The sequence below is a fragment of the Gavialis gangeticus genome, unplaced genomic scaffold (genome assembly GCF_001723915.1).
Source record: "Gavialis gangeticus isolate Ggan-Ray unplaced genomic scaffold, GavGan_comp1, whole genome shotgun sequence".
Lineage (NCBI taxonomy): Eukaryota > Metazoa > Chordata > Crocodylia > Gavialidae > Gavialis > Gavialis gangeticus.
In genome coordinates this window covers 43,718,739-43,733,338 of record NW_017729032.1, presented here as the reverse complement: position 1 = coordinate 43,733,338, position 14,600 = coordinate 43,718,739, and the positions used below count along the sequence as shown (strand labels likewise).

General features: G+C 43.1%; 1 protein-coding gene across 2 annotated transcripts in view; it reads left to right on the top strand.

Moving 5' to 3' along the window:
• The window catches only part of ATP8A2 (ATPase phospholipid transporting 8A2), a 638,305-nt gene that overhangs the window by 605,078 nt on the left and 18,627 nt on the right, over window positions 1-14,600 (top strand). For both annotated transcript variants that reach the window (XM_019525447.1, XM_019525446.1), the window contains one exon: window positions 4,972-5,076. In XM_019525447.1, coding sequence (XP_019380992.1) covers window positions 4,972-5,076 — 105 coding nt within the window. The remainder of the gene's footprint in view (window positions 1-4,971; window positions 5,077-14,600) is intronic.

Sequence of the window (14,600 nt, the reverse complement as noted above, 5' to 3'; positions counted from 1 at the left end):
CCCTGTGACCTCATTCACCTGGGCCAGCGGAGGTCAGCCCCAGTTGGCTGTCAGCCAACCAATCTGAAATGCATCACCTGTTACCGGGCAGATTCCAGCTCCCCAGGTAGAAACCCCTTACCCAGGTAAGTGATGCAAGTCACGTAGGCAGAGGGAGCAGGTTTCCCCCCTCCCTCAGGAATGCAGCCAGCTCCAGTTCCCTAAAGAGACAGGCTGAGGGTGTGGTCCCCTGTGTGCTGGGCCCATCCTAATTGAATGGTCACAGCACAGAGATTTAAATCACAGTGTCACAGGGCAGAGATTTTTTGGGGAGAAACCAAGGTGGCTTTCTGCCACACCATGTGCCTAGCCAGGTGTGGGGGGAAGCTGCAGATGGACAGCTCCTGCCCTAACACACGGGGCTTCAGCTCTCAGCCACCTTCCACACATTCGGCTGCCCACAGGGGCCTGCTCATCATGCCAAGCAGGCAGAGTGGGCGGAAGGTGGCTGGGAGCTGGAGCCCCTCATACTAGGGCAGAAGCTACCTGGCTGCATCTTTCCCCCTGCCCCTCTGCCTGGCTGGATATGTGGTGCCCAGCATGCATCCCCATAGCCACTGTCACTTCCTCACACTATCTGCTGCCCAGAGCAATGTAGCAGGGGCAGGAAGAGAAGGAGCTGCTAGAGGAAGGGGAGCCAAACAGTACCTGGGCAGCTGCAGCTGCACTGGGAACAGATCAGCCAGGAAGCTGTGTGCACTGGCTAGGGTCAGGAGTGGGTGGGAATACGGCACAGGATACCCTGCGCAGAAGTGGGTGGGGCTCGGCCCTATGGAGAGTGCCATGAGAGCAGCTGCGGGTCAGATGCAGTCAATTGGTGGGCGCCTGCCCAAGGGCCAGATCCAGTCGGTTGGTGGGCCAGATTTGGCCCACTGGCTGTATTTTGCACAGCCCTGAGCTAACCAATAAGATTACATGGACAATTTTATAATTAGAATCATAGAAAATTAGGGTTGGAAGGGACCTCAGGAGGTCATCTAGTCCAACCCGCTGCTCAAAGCGGGACCAGCCCCAACTAGATCACCCCACCCAGAGCATTGTTTAGCTGGATGTGCGGGGCCTCCAAGGAAGGAGATTCCACCGCCTCTAGGTAACCTGCTCCAGTGTTTTACTACCCTCCTTGTGAGAGAGCTTTTCCTAATACCTAATTTAAGCTGTCCTTGATGCAAATTGAGACCATTGCTCCTTGTTCTGTCATTTGCCACCACTGAGAACAGTCCAGCTCCATCCTCTTTGAAACCTCTCTTCAGGTAGTTGAAGGCTGCTGTTAAATCCCCCCCTCAGTCTTCTCTTCTCCAGACTAAATAAGCCCAGTTCACACCGCCTCTCCCTATAAGTCATGTGTCCCAGCCCCCTAACCTTTTTTCTTGCCCTCCACTAGACTTTGTCTAATTTCTCAATGTCCTTTCTGTAGTGGTGGACCCAAAACTGGACACAGCACTCCAGATGTGGCCTTCCCAGTGCTGAATAGAGGGGAATAATTATTTCCTTCAGTCTGCTTGCAGTGTTCCTGCTACTGCAGCCCAGTATGCCATTAGCCTCCTTGGCAACAAGGGCACACCTTTGGCTCATTTTCAACTTATTGTCCACTGTAACCCCTGGGTCCTTTTCTGCAGAGTTGCTGCCCAGCCAATCAGCCCCCAGACTGTACCGTGCATGACATTGTTCTGTCCTAAGTGCAGGACTTTGCACTTGTCCTTACTGAACCTCATGAGATTTCTTTTGGCCCAATTTGTTGAGATCTCTCTGAATCCTAGCCCTACCCTTCAGCGTATCCACACAGCTTGGTGTCATCTGTGAACTTGTTGCGGGTGCACTCCTTCCCATCTTCCAGGTCATTGATGAAGATATTGAACTAAACTGGTCTCAGGACCCACCCCTGGGATACTCCATTTGATATCAACTGCTAACAAGACAGGGAACCATTGACTGCTACCCTCTGACCCAATGATCCAGTCAGTTTTCTATCCTCCTTACAGTCCATCCATCCAACCCGTACTTTCTTAGTTTGCTTGTGAGAATTTTAGTGGAAGGTACATATCTCAGATGTATTGTAAAATGCAAGGCACAACTGGAGACTTGTACATTTCTTCTTGTGTTTCAAAGTTAGTATGTGCTGTTCTGAAACAAAGTGTTATGAAAAGTATCTAATCCTTCTCCCTGCAGTCCACCGGCTGTTTGCCATTGCATTCAGTAGGAGTAGGCTCATGCATTAGGCAAGTAAAAATGCCATAATGTATCATTCTTCATTGGGAAACACATGGACAAGTTACTATTAGTACAGATACTCAGTGTATGTCTGGATGTGCATCCCTGGCACTGCCTCTGGCACCTATCCTCAATACTCGCCACCAGCCTGTCCCAGCTCATATGCACCAAGTCCAGAAAGGGGGCTTCTTTCAGGGCCTCTGGCTCTAGCATGCTTGAGGGTAGTTCCATGAGGTGCCCCCAGAGCAACTTCCCCACCATGTTTCTGGCTTTGGTATATGCAATATGAGCAAGAGAGGAGGGCCTGCTCAAGAGTGGGACCCCCTGCCAGCAGCAGGGACACAGTGTAAACATCCCCTAATTACCAGAGTTACAGCCTCTCTTTCAGTGAAGCCATTGTGTCAACTCAAGAAATTACTGGGTGGTAAGAAAATTACATGCTGTTTATCATTAGTTTCTGAATATTCAGCTGTGGTGCAGTGCACACACATTCTATCTTTTCAGACTGCTTAAAAATAACTTTACTATTCCCAGACTTTATGGCAACAATATTTATCCACACGGTGAAATAGCTCAGTGCATTACCTGCTTAACAGCATCTCACTAATTGGACTATCTGTTGTAAGATTCTCTTCTGTTTATATTTTGGATTCAGTGTTCACTGTGGAAGGGAAAAGAAATACAGCTCTTTAATCTCTTATGCTGCTTGGCAGCTTAGAGATGAACAAGGAGTCTTAGGAGAGATAGGATAACTTGTATCTTTCCATGTTTCCTTCTATATAAAAGCAGTTTCTGGAAGATTTTAAAAGTTTCAAACTTAAATTTAACTTCCAAACTTCAAATTTCAAAATTTCCTAAAATTTAAAAATGCTCACGTCTACAGTTTTAGATATGGCCTCTTTTAAAAGTAAGAGATGAGTTCAAATTCAGCATTTCAATCTGTTTTCCTGAGGGCTGGAGTGACCACCCCCTAGTCAGAAGCAGGCAGGCCAGCATAGAGAGAGCATCCACAGCCAAACCCCCTGCCACCAAATGTTGTTGAAGCCCCACATCTACAGGCCAGATCCAGGGGTTCTGTGGGTCAGATCCAGTGCACGAGCTGTAGGTTACCAACCCCAATGTTAATGCATTTGTTCAAATTAAGAAGAATGGGAAAGTCAGTTGGAAAGATTATAAGAGTTAATAGCCCAAAGCTTAAGGCAGGCTTTATCTCCTAAAAAAAAAAATGTCTGTAGTTTCAGTTCTCAAAGAGGAGACAGAGTCTAACCATTAGTCTAAGTAGTTGTAACTTGACTCTACATTTTTGTGCAGTTCTAGGTAATGTAACATACTTGAAACCAGTACAGTTTTTAGAATGTTTTTGCTACTCTGTGTTCATTCCCTGTCAAGATGCATCTGTGTTCCCACCTGAGTCTTAGGCCTCATCCCCTGCTTTTTTTGTCCAAGTATACTTCTGTCTTAAAGTATACAGAGACAGGGTATTTGGTACAGGGAGAACAATACTGTTTGAGTATGTATAAAGACATGTATCCATTGGATACTACGCTAATGTCCTTTTATTGCCAGCTTCTTCTACACTTCATTTCTAACCAGTTGTTCTCTAGTAGGTGCCTCTCCATAATGGAGACAGATTACTATTGTGTTTTAGATTATTGAATGGAAATTTCAACAATGTCTGTCTGTATAGAAAGTCTTTGTCATCTCTGGAATTGGAGCATATCATTTTAAAACAGAGAAGCAAATACTTTATCTCTCTATTAAGTCTATGCTGGTGTCTCAGTTGACTTGGCTCCATTTTGCTTCCAAGCTTATTGTGCAGTCGCATGCAAATCAATATTATCTCCTGGGATCCTTTTCCTCGGTTAAACAGCACAAAGGAAAAAGCTATTAGAAAACTGCCTGTTTGAGAAATATCCCTAGATTTTGCTTATTGCTTTGAGAATCGGGGGATAGAGTGCTGGATTCTCCCCTCCCTTACACCAGTGCAAATCAGGAGCAATACCTCTGAAATCAGGGAATGGTGGGGGAAATGAGACCTGAAAGGCCCAAGTCTCTTGACTCAAGAGACATAAGCCTTGCTGGTATAAATTCCAAGTTATCTCTGTGGTACATAAATTGCTTTCTGCCTGCCAAAACTAAGGAAAAAGAATACAGGCAGGCTCGTTACTGTCTTTTTGGAAGAAGGGTGGGGAGTGAAACACCTTTACAAGTCCTGCAAAACTGAAAATATTTATAACTGAAAAATGAGAAGGTTTAAATAGCAACGATTATCAGAGACTCTCATCAGGCTTTCAGAGCACTGCAATGTATGGCTCAAAGGACAGAATGGAATCATGTTTTACTTCTATGAATATTCAGTGAATCCCTGCTCTTTTGTTTGAATGACCGGGTCTTGATCAGTCCCATGGCAATGGTGTCAGGTCTCCATAGTCCAGCAGTTCTGCCAGTTGGTTAGTTTTTAACACAGACAGTGTGTTCTGTTAGAGCAGGCAGATTATATTAAATTTGTAGGCTTTCGTTTCTGCACTTTTCATGTAGCATTACTCGGATACTATGAACTTGCACTAATTGTCATGCTTATGCACTCTCACAATACCCTCTTTCCCAAATGTTTCCAAAACAAAGGCTCTGTGTGTGCCTCTTTTATCAGAGGTGGATAATTGTTTTTTTTTACAACTGTACAAATCTTCATGCACTTTTTTTAATCTTTTCCTTGTGATACAGGGCAAAGCATACCTACAATAAAACGCTGCTGGAACAGGTTCAGGAGTTGGAAACAAAGTCCAGAGAGCTGGGGAAAGCTATGCTTCGTGACACTAATGGAAAGAGGTGGGACAATTCCATCCTAATTTAAAGAACAGACTCCTTCCACGCTGTTTCCCTCCATTTCTTTTTTCATTCAAACCTAATTCTGTTTCCCCTAAGTTTTGTCCGTCATCCTCTTTTTTCTTTTTCTTTTTTTCTTTTTGAAATTAATCTTTTCCTCTGCATTTCTCCTGAGTTAAGCCAAATTTGAGAGTCCAAGCCAAATTTCCTGTCTGGTAGCTTCTCACACTACCACTTGGCCACTGAGCTGGTCTGCTTTAAATTGAAGCTGCATGTTCATATGGGGAAGACAGTTAAGTGACCGAGGATGCAAAGAGAGTTATACCAGCTCTTAAAAGAAGGGATGGAAAAGAGAAAAGATGGCGTGCGCATACCTGGCTCAGCTAGGCTCACCTCATGCTCTCGCTTTCCCCTGTAATTGACAGGGGTACGATTGCAGGTTTCTCAGCTTCTCGTTCTGCTTCTTCTGCACCATATGGACTTGAACGTATTGCTGTTATTGAATCCTTCATTGTGAAGGAGCATATGTGTTGTGTGGGAACCTTTGTCTGGTGTGAAAGAAGCTGAAGAAAATCATAGGGTGGCTTTAGCATCAGACAGTTTCATTTACCTTCTTAGAATGTGGCTCTGCCTCAGCAAATCGGAAAGCTCCCTGAGTTCAAAAAGGTTTTATAACTAACTCTTGTGTTCCTTAAACAATATGGCACCACATGACCTGCTAAGAAACTACATGATCATTAAACAGGATTTTAGCAAACCTTATAAACTAGCAAACTGAGTGGAATGGGGCTTTTAAAAAGATTTCAGTCTTGTAGGGCAGGGTCATCCTTTGAGTCTTTGATGTCTACTCTAAGGTAAACTAATTGCCATATTGTAGCTGGTGCCCAGACAAGCTGGATAGTGAATTTTCAGCTTAATTTTCCCTACAGATAGTGCTTGCTAAGTTGCAAGTTACTAAGGAATGAATTTGTTGTGATGACTAAAACTGAAAAAGTTTTGGTTGTTAGTGTGAATTTGAACATGTTTGTTAAAACATATGCACAGATCTCGCTTCACAGGGACTAGGTTGCAGATAAAAATAGTACAAAATAAATGGATCGAACCTCAAATGTTTGGGGTCATTTTTTATGAAGTGAGGTGTTTTTTGCCCTATTTCTTCTATGTGCTGCAAGTGTATACTTTTATTTGTAAGTGTACATAGATTACACCTATGGTAATTTACAACAAATATGACCCACAAAATCTGTGCTACAGAATAAACTCAGGCCAAATCTGAAACCTGAATGTCTAAAATTAGGCACCTAACGAAAATGACCTCCAGGCAAAAATATGTGTAAAGACATACATTAAAGCTGTGAACTCCTGATCAAGAGGCTTACCAGACTGTTGGTCCAGTTAAATGAAACAGTCACCTGAGAATGCATGGCTTCCAGACGTTCATCTAGGGACTGTTAGCATAAGTTCCCTTCCCCGCCCCCCCCCTCCCAGCTGTTATGGTGGTTCTCATATTTGTGCAGTATGTGCAGTTGTGTTTATGTTGCTTCATGATGTTTACATTTTTTACTGACAATATTAACTGCCTATTATTGACACTGAGAGGGAGGAAAGGAAATGTGTTTTCCTCGCATAATGAATCCCTGGGTTGGAAAGGCAGATTGAAATACCATTAGCAGTCATGAAGAGGCATTTAGTGTGCTAAGCCCTTAACATGTGCATGTATGTGCCTCTTAGAACTTGATCAGCTTCCTCATTTATGTTTACACGCTGTCATGGTTTTCTGTAAATTTAATGGCCGTGTTATAATTCTTTTGTATGCTTCATGTTTTCTTTGCCTTTATTTTATTACATTTTCACTGCAAACTCTTTCATCTGCATTCCTTCTTCGTATAGATTCACTTCATTCTCGAAACGCTTGCTTGGAGATGATGTAAGGAATCTCTCCTTCCCTCCCCCCCATGCATTTGTTTTTTCTCCCTCCTAATTGCTCCCAGATTTTCTGGGTGGTCCATCTGTGAACTAGATAATGGTGGAGCGCCTCAGCCTGTGAGAGGTTGGCGTGTCATGCTTATGATGTGGCCTCCTGAGCACTCCTCAGAATTGTTCTGTCTTTTATCTCTTTTGTTTGTCTCCTGGCTCTTTCACACCTGCTTGAAATCATGTGCCTGTCCCTTAGAGATGGACGGGTAAGTGGGTGAACTGGGAATTTTCTGGAGCTGAGGATCTGCCTGTTCAGAGACAGAGAGAGAATTATATATATAATTTTAATCTTGTGAGGGCTGCTGAGAATCAGGCATGCTGGGATATTTTTCCCTTTGCTTCCTCCTGCTGGGTGCCCCCACTGATAGCTATGATATTCATATTTACTTTGAAACTACCTAGGAAGGGAAGTGAGTAACCAGAGTCCACTTGTTTCTAATGAGAAGGGTAAACCTATATTAAAACTTCACAGGGCTACTGGTCCCCTCTAAGTAAAATGTTAGTGCTTGTTGGAAGTGTTCCTTAAAACATGCCCACTTGGTGTTTGCTTTGTCCAGGCAGTGCTGGGAGATAAACTGGCTGTCAGCAGGATCTTCTTTCCTTGTCCCTTGTGGTATACACTATTTTTGTATAGTGTCTTTTGCAAAAAAAGTATAACAAAATACTTCACACCCCATTAAAGATAAGAGAGAGACTTACAGAGCTAATTAGCTTTATCACTAGGGTAACCATATTATCTTTAAGGAAATCTGGGACACTGTCCCTCCCCTCCACCCCAAGTCAACTGTGCTGCAGAAGGCAAAGGCAGACAGGCAGAGGCACAGTCTGGCAGAGAGGCAGAGCGGCATGGTGTGCCAGGCTGGTGGGCAGGCAGACACTGCTGAAGCAGGTGCCACCTAACACATATCTGCTGGGCCTGGCTCCTCCTGCCTCCAGCACTGCTGGAGCTGGGCTGGGCACAGCTCCAGTCTGCTAGCTTTGCTTCTGCTCAGCAGCAGTGGTGCCTGCCCGCTCGCCTGGCTAGTGCACTATGCTGCTCTGCCTCTCCACCCAGCTCTGCCTCACCCTTGCGATTCCAGGACTTCTGATTCAATTTTCACCAGTCAGCCAGGACTCTGAGACAGCCTTCAAAATCCAGGACTGTTCATAGGAACACTTACATGAGAATGGGATGCAAATTTTGGATATTACAAACTCTCCTGCCTAAAGGAGGGTGATTCAGAGACCCCAGAAGGTAATGAGCACATCTGGATTTAAACAGCAGGGTACAAATTGTCTTCAGTAGTCATATGGATTGGTTATGTTGCTTAAAAGCCAGGCACTATGGTACCCTAGGGCCTAGCCCTAGGCCATACTTTGGCTGTGGTTAAGGGCTCAAGTCTCTAGGCAGTGCCAATGTGAGTTACCCATACTGCCGAAATCAGAATACCCCTTTGTTAGTGACTGCACTTGATCAAAACTGTTATAATTTTTTTAGATGAATGAAAAATAAACAATTTCCACTAGGACTAGTTAAATTAAATTAAACTCTGCTGAATTTCAACCCTGTCTGATATAAAGGTTTTTTATTTTTATTGTACAAATCAATGGCCAAGTCTTGCCTTTCCTCGCCAGTATAGTGAGGTGCAGGTGAGTCCCAGAGGGTAGAGCCAGGTTGGGATAGGTATGTCTAGTACTCTGCCGTGCAAGGGGGAAATAGCAGTGGTGCGAGCTCCAAGCAGCCGAAACTAATGAGTATCATGTGTCATCAAAATAATTGCATTTGGGAAAAAAAGCAGTGATTTTTGACTGCATTTTCAAATTTGTTTTTGCTTTGTATGCTGTATTTCAAACCTTTGGAACTCACATTTCAGCTTCTCTACTCAGTTACGAGTAGAGACATACGCATGTGTGTTTAATGAAAACTGAAATTATTTTGCAGTCACATGACTCCAGGAGCTGGGATTTAAGGAAAAGCACCAATTATCATTAGAGTTGTTGAAACTGGTGACAATTTATGGGAACAAGGAAAAACATCTTCCCAATCTTGACCCCTTTGCATGCAGTGGGGTGGGTGCTTTGCTATGCTCACAAGATACCATTGGTGAGTCCACTGGCTCGTTAGCCACTCCGAAACCTGGCACTCAGGAGAGTTCTGGGCTGGAATCCAGCCCAGCTGCAATATCAGTGAACTTTGGTGTGGGAAAAGAAAAGGCCCCCTGGCACACTTTTGTAACAAAGGGCAGAATTTAGCACTAAATTTACATGAGTTTGAGGAGGCGAGATGGACGGTTTACATGCCAAAGCAAACATGGACATGTGGAGGCACCTGACCAGAGGAACTGAGTGATCATGTTAACTTGCAAGATTTACACAAAGAAAACAAATGCATTTGGGACAGATCTGTATGCATTAAGGAACCCTGAAAAGAACTGGGGAAAGTTTTTGCACTAAAAATGTTTATAACCAAATCATGACTCATAAAGGCCAAAATTTAAGTTTCTTGTTCAGCTTTCATTCAGTCTAACCACTTATTGAAGTCAGCAGGAGTTGAGTCTGAGTAAAGGCTGATTAAGGACAAAAGAGAACATTACCTTGGAAATCCGTGTCAGTTTATTACCACAATGCCCTACTAATAGGCTGAGAATAAAGCAGTACAGCCCATTGCTTTGTGAAGGTGGATTTTTCTATTTAAGAGGGTTTCTGTGTCTCAGAATTGCCACTGAGAACTCCCTTTAGAGTTTTTTTTTTAATGGAGAGCTGAGGACAGAGTTAGAAGATTGTTATTTTATACTGAATAGTGGTGCTGCTTTTACAATTTTCTCCGTACTTTACAAGGAACTGAAGGGCCTGCTTGGGGTATAACTAAGAAGTGTCCACATCATTTAGATAAATGAAGGCATTTCTCCCAAATCATTGAAGATGGTTTTACGAAGCCACATTAGTCTTTTGGTAAAATAATATGGGAATAGGCTAAATCAGGTTTTTGACTCAATGGGGTATAGACCTGTGGAATAAAGGAACAATGTCATGGTCTTTTGTGTAAGATTTTCTATATGCTTTTTTTGCATCCTATAATTTAAACTCTCTTTACATTTGCATTAAAGCCTATGTCAGCTATTTTTATCATTGGATAGGAAAAAAACAGCCTATTTTTTTTTCAATGTAGTCTGAGGAGCAGATCCTCACAGTCTCCTCACTGTCTCTCCCCAACAAGGAGCCACGTTGTGGTTGAGATTCCCTTTCATTTAAGTGCTTTTCACTGAGTCTAACTTACTCTGTTGCTCTGGTACAAAGAGCTGCATGACTAGCTTCCCCCCCTTAAAGCAAGCTATCTTATTTATCTTCCCTTCAGTTTTACTTGGTCCATGAATACAGATGCCTATCTAGTCATTTCAATAGCTGTGTGACCCCATCAGTGATCAGACAGCTGACACAGGCACTCGTGAAGGCTTGCTCCTTCAATAGGCCCCTTGAGAGAAGAAAAAGAAGAATAAGGGAAATCTGGCTTGGGCCCCTGCCTGAGTGCTGTAGTCTAATGCTTTAAGTCCTTCAAACTCAGAGGGAGGAATAGAATAACTAAAACAGGTTGGGTTTTTTTTTAATTTTTAAGCAAATGTAAGGGCCTGATCCTGGGGACAGTGGAGAACTTTTCTACAGGACTCGAGAGAAGCAAGTTGTCCTCATATTTCAGAGGACTTTGTTCCTTTGTTCTGATCTGGTGCATTTCAAATTACATCCATGTAAGTGAGGGAGACCATGTCAGCAAGTCATTTCACATAGGCAGGTATCACTGAAAGAGGTGAAGGCTATTTTAAAAAATATGTCTTCCATGTTCTAATCTGGTAAATGGCACTGCATGGGGTAGACTATATCTGAATCTCGTTTGCACTGTGACTTCAGTGGCTTTCCTCTAAACATGCATAACTCCATGCATGATCAGAATCTGGCGCGGCTCATGTAGCCAAACCTAAAATCAGGCTACAAAAGAGAGTGGCTTGTTTTCTTTTTTGAGGTTTTGGGGGTTTTTATCAAATTTTCCAGATGTTCTTTGCACCATTTCTGGGAAGGGAAGGCAAGACTTCTCCATCAGCATACACAACAAAGTGACTGGCATATTTATAGGTTTGTTCCTCCTAGTTTTCCTAGTAAAAAGATATTAGACACTTTTTACTAGCAAAATGCACATAAAATTATATCAGAGCTTTTTTCTGAGTAAAACTCTTTCTGATTCCATATGGCAAATGTCCATCTACAGTCCATGGAAAATGCTTATTTTGTTTTACTCTGCCCTGTTTTTTTCCAGATATCAGTAAAGAGTCACAGCAGTTATTTCCTCATTTAATAAATATTGTTAATTTCCGGCGTTTCTAGTCCTCACGCACAGTGCATTTATAACCAGGGTTCAAGTTTGTTCTGAGTTGAAGAGCATCACAGAAGAGTGGCCCTAGCATTTGCAAAGATAAACACTGAATCTTCAACTGGCAGTTTGTGCCAACCTAGCAAGCTTTTCTACTTGCTCCCTCTGCAGTACAGTATTGCCTCACATCCTAATTATTCTCATCAGGTAATTTTTTGGGGGTGAGGGAGGCGAGGGGAACGAGGACATCACAGCTACAGTTGAAGGGGAGAATTTGCTTCCCTGTGCCTAATCCTGAGTTATTGTGGCATAATAACGATGCTGGGCTGTAGGGTCTCCAGAGGAGAAAGGAGAAGGAATCTTCCCTCCTAACTGCACAGTAGGAGAACTGCTCCACGACAACTCCTACAGCCTAATGACTTCAGCAGTCTCTCTGGCCCAGGTTCCTACTTTACCGCCCCCACCTCAGGGGAGAGGAGAGGAGAATTTGCATCCTGTATACATGAGTAGCAAAGAGGAATAGGTGAAAGGTAAACTTTAGCAAAGGGAAAAGAAATGAAAATACTGCATACCCAGTAGACTATTACTAAATATTCATAGAACTTTAATCAAAAGCTGTTTGTTTTGTCAAAGGAAACAAGTGCCTTAGTCTTTACCAGGAACAATGTCCAGAAAAAGTTTCAGTATTTAGCCATTTTAACTATTGCTCTGCTTTTAAAAAAGATTGCTACGAGGATTTGGGGAGTTGAACTCCCCACCCTAATACATTGTCTACTTTCACCAATGTTGGAAAAGACTGAATAGACTTTGTTCAAACTTTCTAATGAAAAAAATCACCTTTGAGCTGAGACCAAGCATGGAAAATTTCAGCCTTAAAGGTGACTATTACTGAAAAGTATGAGTGGGTAAGAAAAGAATGTTATAACTGGAATTGCACTGCAGCGTTATCTATGGAGGTTACCACTAAACACCCACTCCAGCAAGCGCAAAGTGAAGTACTTAAGGACAAGAAATAAATAGTTCTGATGCCAAAGTGTAAAGCAGTAAGGTCACGCTTTTCATTGTCTGTTTTTCAGAGGTTGAAGTTTAGCCAGTGTCCATATTCTAGAGGGGTGGGAGGCAGCGCTTTGGTCAGCCTCTGCTCTGGGTCAAGTACATTAGCTGGTTTGAGGGCAGTTAATAGTAGTGTACACGTCCAGATACATAATGAAGTGTGAGAGTATATTAAAGTATTTGAAGCCCTTTAGGATAAAAAATGCTTAAGATGTAACATATATTTAATTGTTACTGTTTGTTGTCTACAATATTCTCAGACTTAATATTTTCAGTCATGCCTAGTAGCTGGGCTGGTTGCTTCATTTTCCTATGCAAGTAAAATACATTTATTATAGCAAGTGCTTGGCGTTACCCAAGGTAGCTGAAGTTTGAAATACAATCCTGATTTTAACCACAAAAAAAATGCAGGTTGGGCTGGTCCAAGGGCCAGAAGGAGGAAAGCATTATTTTCATTGAGGCATTATTTGGAGTAAAAGACAATGCAAAGTAAACGTTATTAACAAAAGGACACGTTTTGCCTTTCAAGGACTTCTGGTGGCAGAGAGCAGCTACCAGAATACATACACATCCGTGAACTTCTGGCAGCTTGGCACAGCTCCACTTGGCAGCTGTGCCACCAAAGCACAAAACACCAGCTGCCAGAGGGGCTGCAGCCAGCAGAAGGCACAAGGCTGTCCATGCACACTTTCTGCCAGATGCTGGGTGACAGCAAAAGCCTTACTCTGTTCACTGGAGGAAGCATGCAGTGGCAGTGGAGTACAGGGTTGATCATAGTTTTATGAGTTTAGATTATAGGTTGGTTTGCATAGGCATGATCCTGCTGTTGGCCCTGTTGATCAGTCACTTTGTGCTCGTGCAAGGTCTACAGAAAGAGGGAGAGGACAAATACAGACTAGGTTGAGGTAAAACTCGCAAGCTATTGATAGGTATTGATATGTACAAATATTCACTGTGTTCTCTCAGAGTCTTGAAAAGTGTAACTACCATTAAAGAAGAGAACAGGCCAGTTCCCAAAGCAGCTACTGCTCCATCTAGGGCAAGACTGTGGCAACCCCAAAGAGGTGGTGGTGCCGGGGGAGTAGGAAGAGCAGAACACTGCCCCAAGAGCAGTGGAAAGCCTTTTAAAGGCAACATGTCTCCACCATCTTTCAAAAGGAACATGTTGGAAGTCATTGTTGCTTGAGAAAGAGGTCACTGGTACTGCCTATAGCATGGCTTCTTAGTGCAATGGAGAGAAAGATGGGATGGCTCTAGCAAGCACTGCAGGCAGGATTCTTGCCTGTCGTTTCCCTGCCTTCCTCAGCTGCACTTGGCAACAGAAGAGCACTTCAGACGGAGCTTGGGCCTTAGTGTTTGCTGATGACTTATTGCATAATTACAGGGAAACGCATGGATGTTCTCTTTTATTTCAGCTGTCCCACTTAAAAGTCTTCTGAAAATGTGCCTGGACACTGACTTGGCAAAAACAACCACTGATTTTGTTGTATTGTTTTGTTTTCCTGAGTATTAAAAGCCTTAGGCACACAGCTTCCTCAAGAAGTGCTCTAGAGATCTTTGCTGATTACTTTGCAGCTTCATTATCAGTCATGTTCATTTGTTTGCTTTTAAAATTGAAGGTCCTTCTACCCTGATTGATCTCAGGGAGTAAAACATTCCAGCACTCTTATGCCAGATGACTAAAAATAGCACCTCCTCTCCCTGAACTACAGTGGAGAGAGAGAAGCCAGCTCAAGCCCCTGGCTACTTGTGTTTATCACTGTTACAAGGGTAATCAGGACTCAGATACCCACTCCCCCAGTCATGAAGAGTGACATTCACACCTGTAGAAGGCGCTTTCACGAAATGCTGGTCAGTGTGGGTTGAAGTGGGGACTTCAGTGCATAGGCTCTTGGTGGATCCTCAGGGTTAAAATGAATTTCACCTTGAAATTATTTCACAGGACTCATTCAACCTAACTAGTCAAGGGACTGTGCTTTCCATTCTGCTGAATCAATCCCTTTGCTAACACATAGCTCCTTTTTAACTTTTCTCTACTTACAAACTCAAATAATACACAGGGGTTTTTTTAAATGTACAAAGTGTCTTAATTGAAAGAAAAGCAACCTAAATTTGGGCCTGTAATGGTGGGAATGGTAAAGAGTGCACTCAGCAAGGG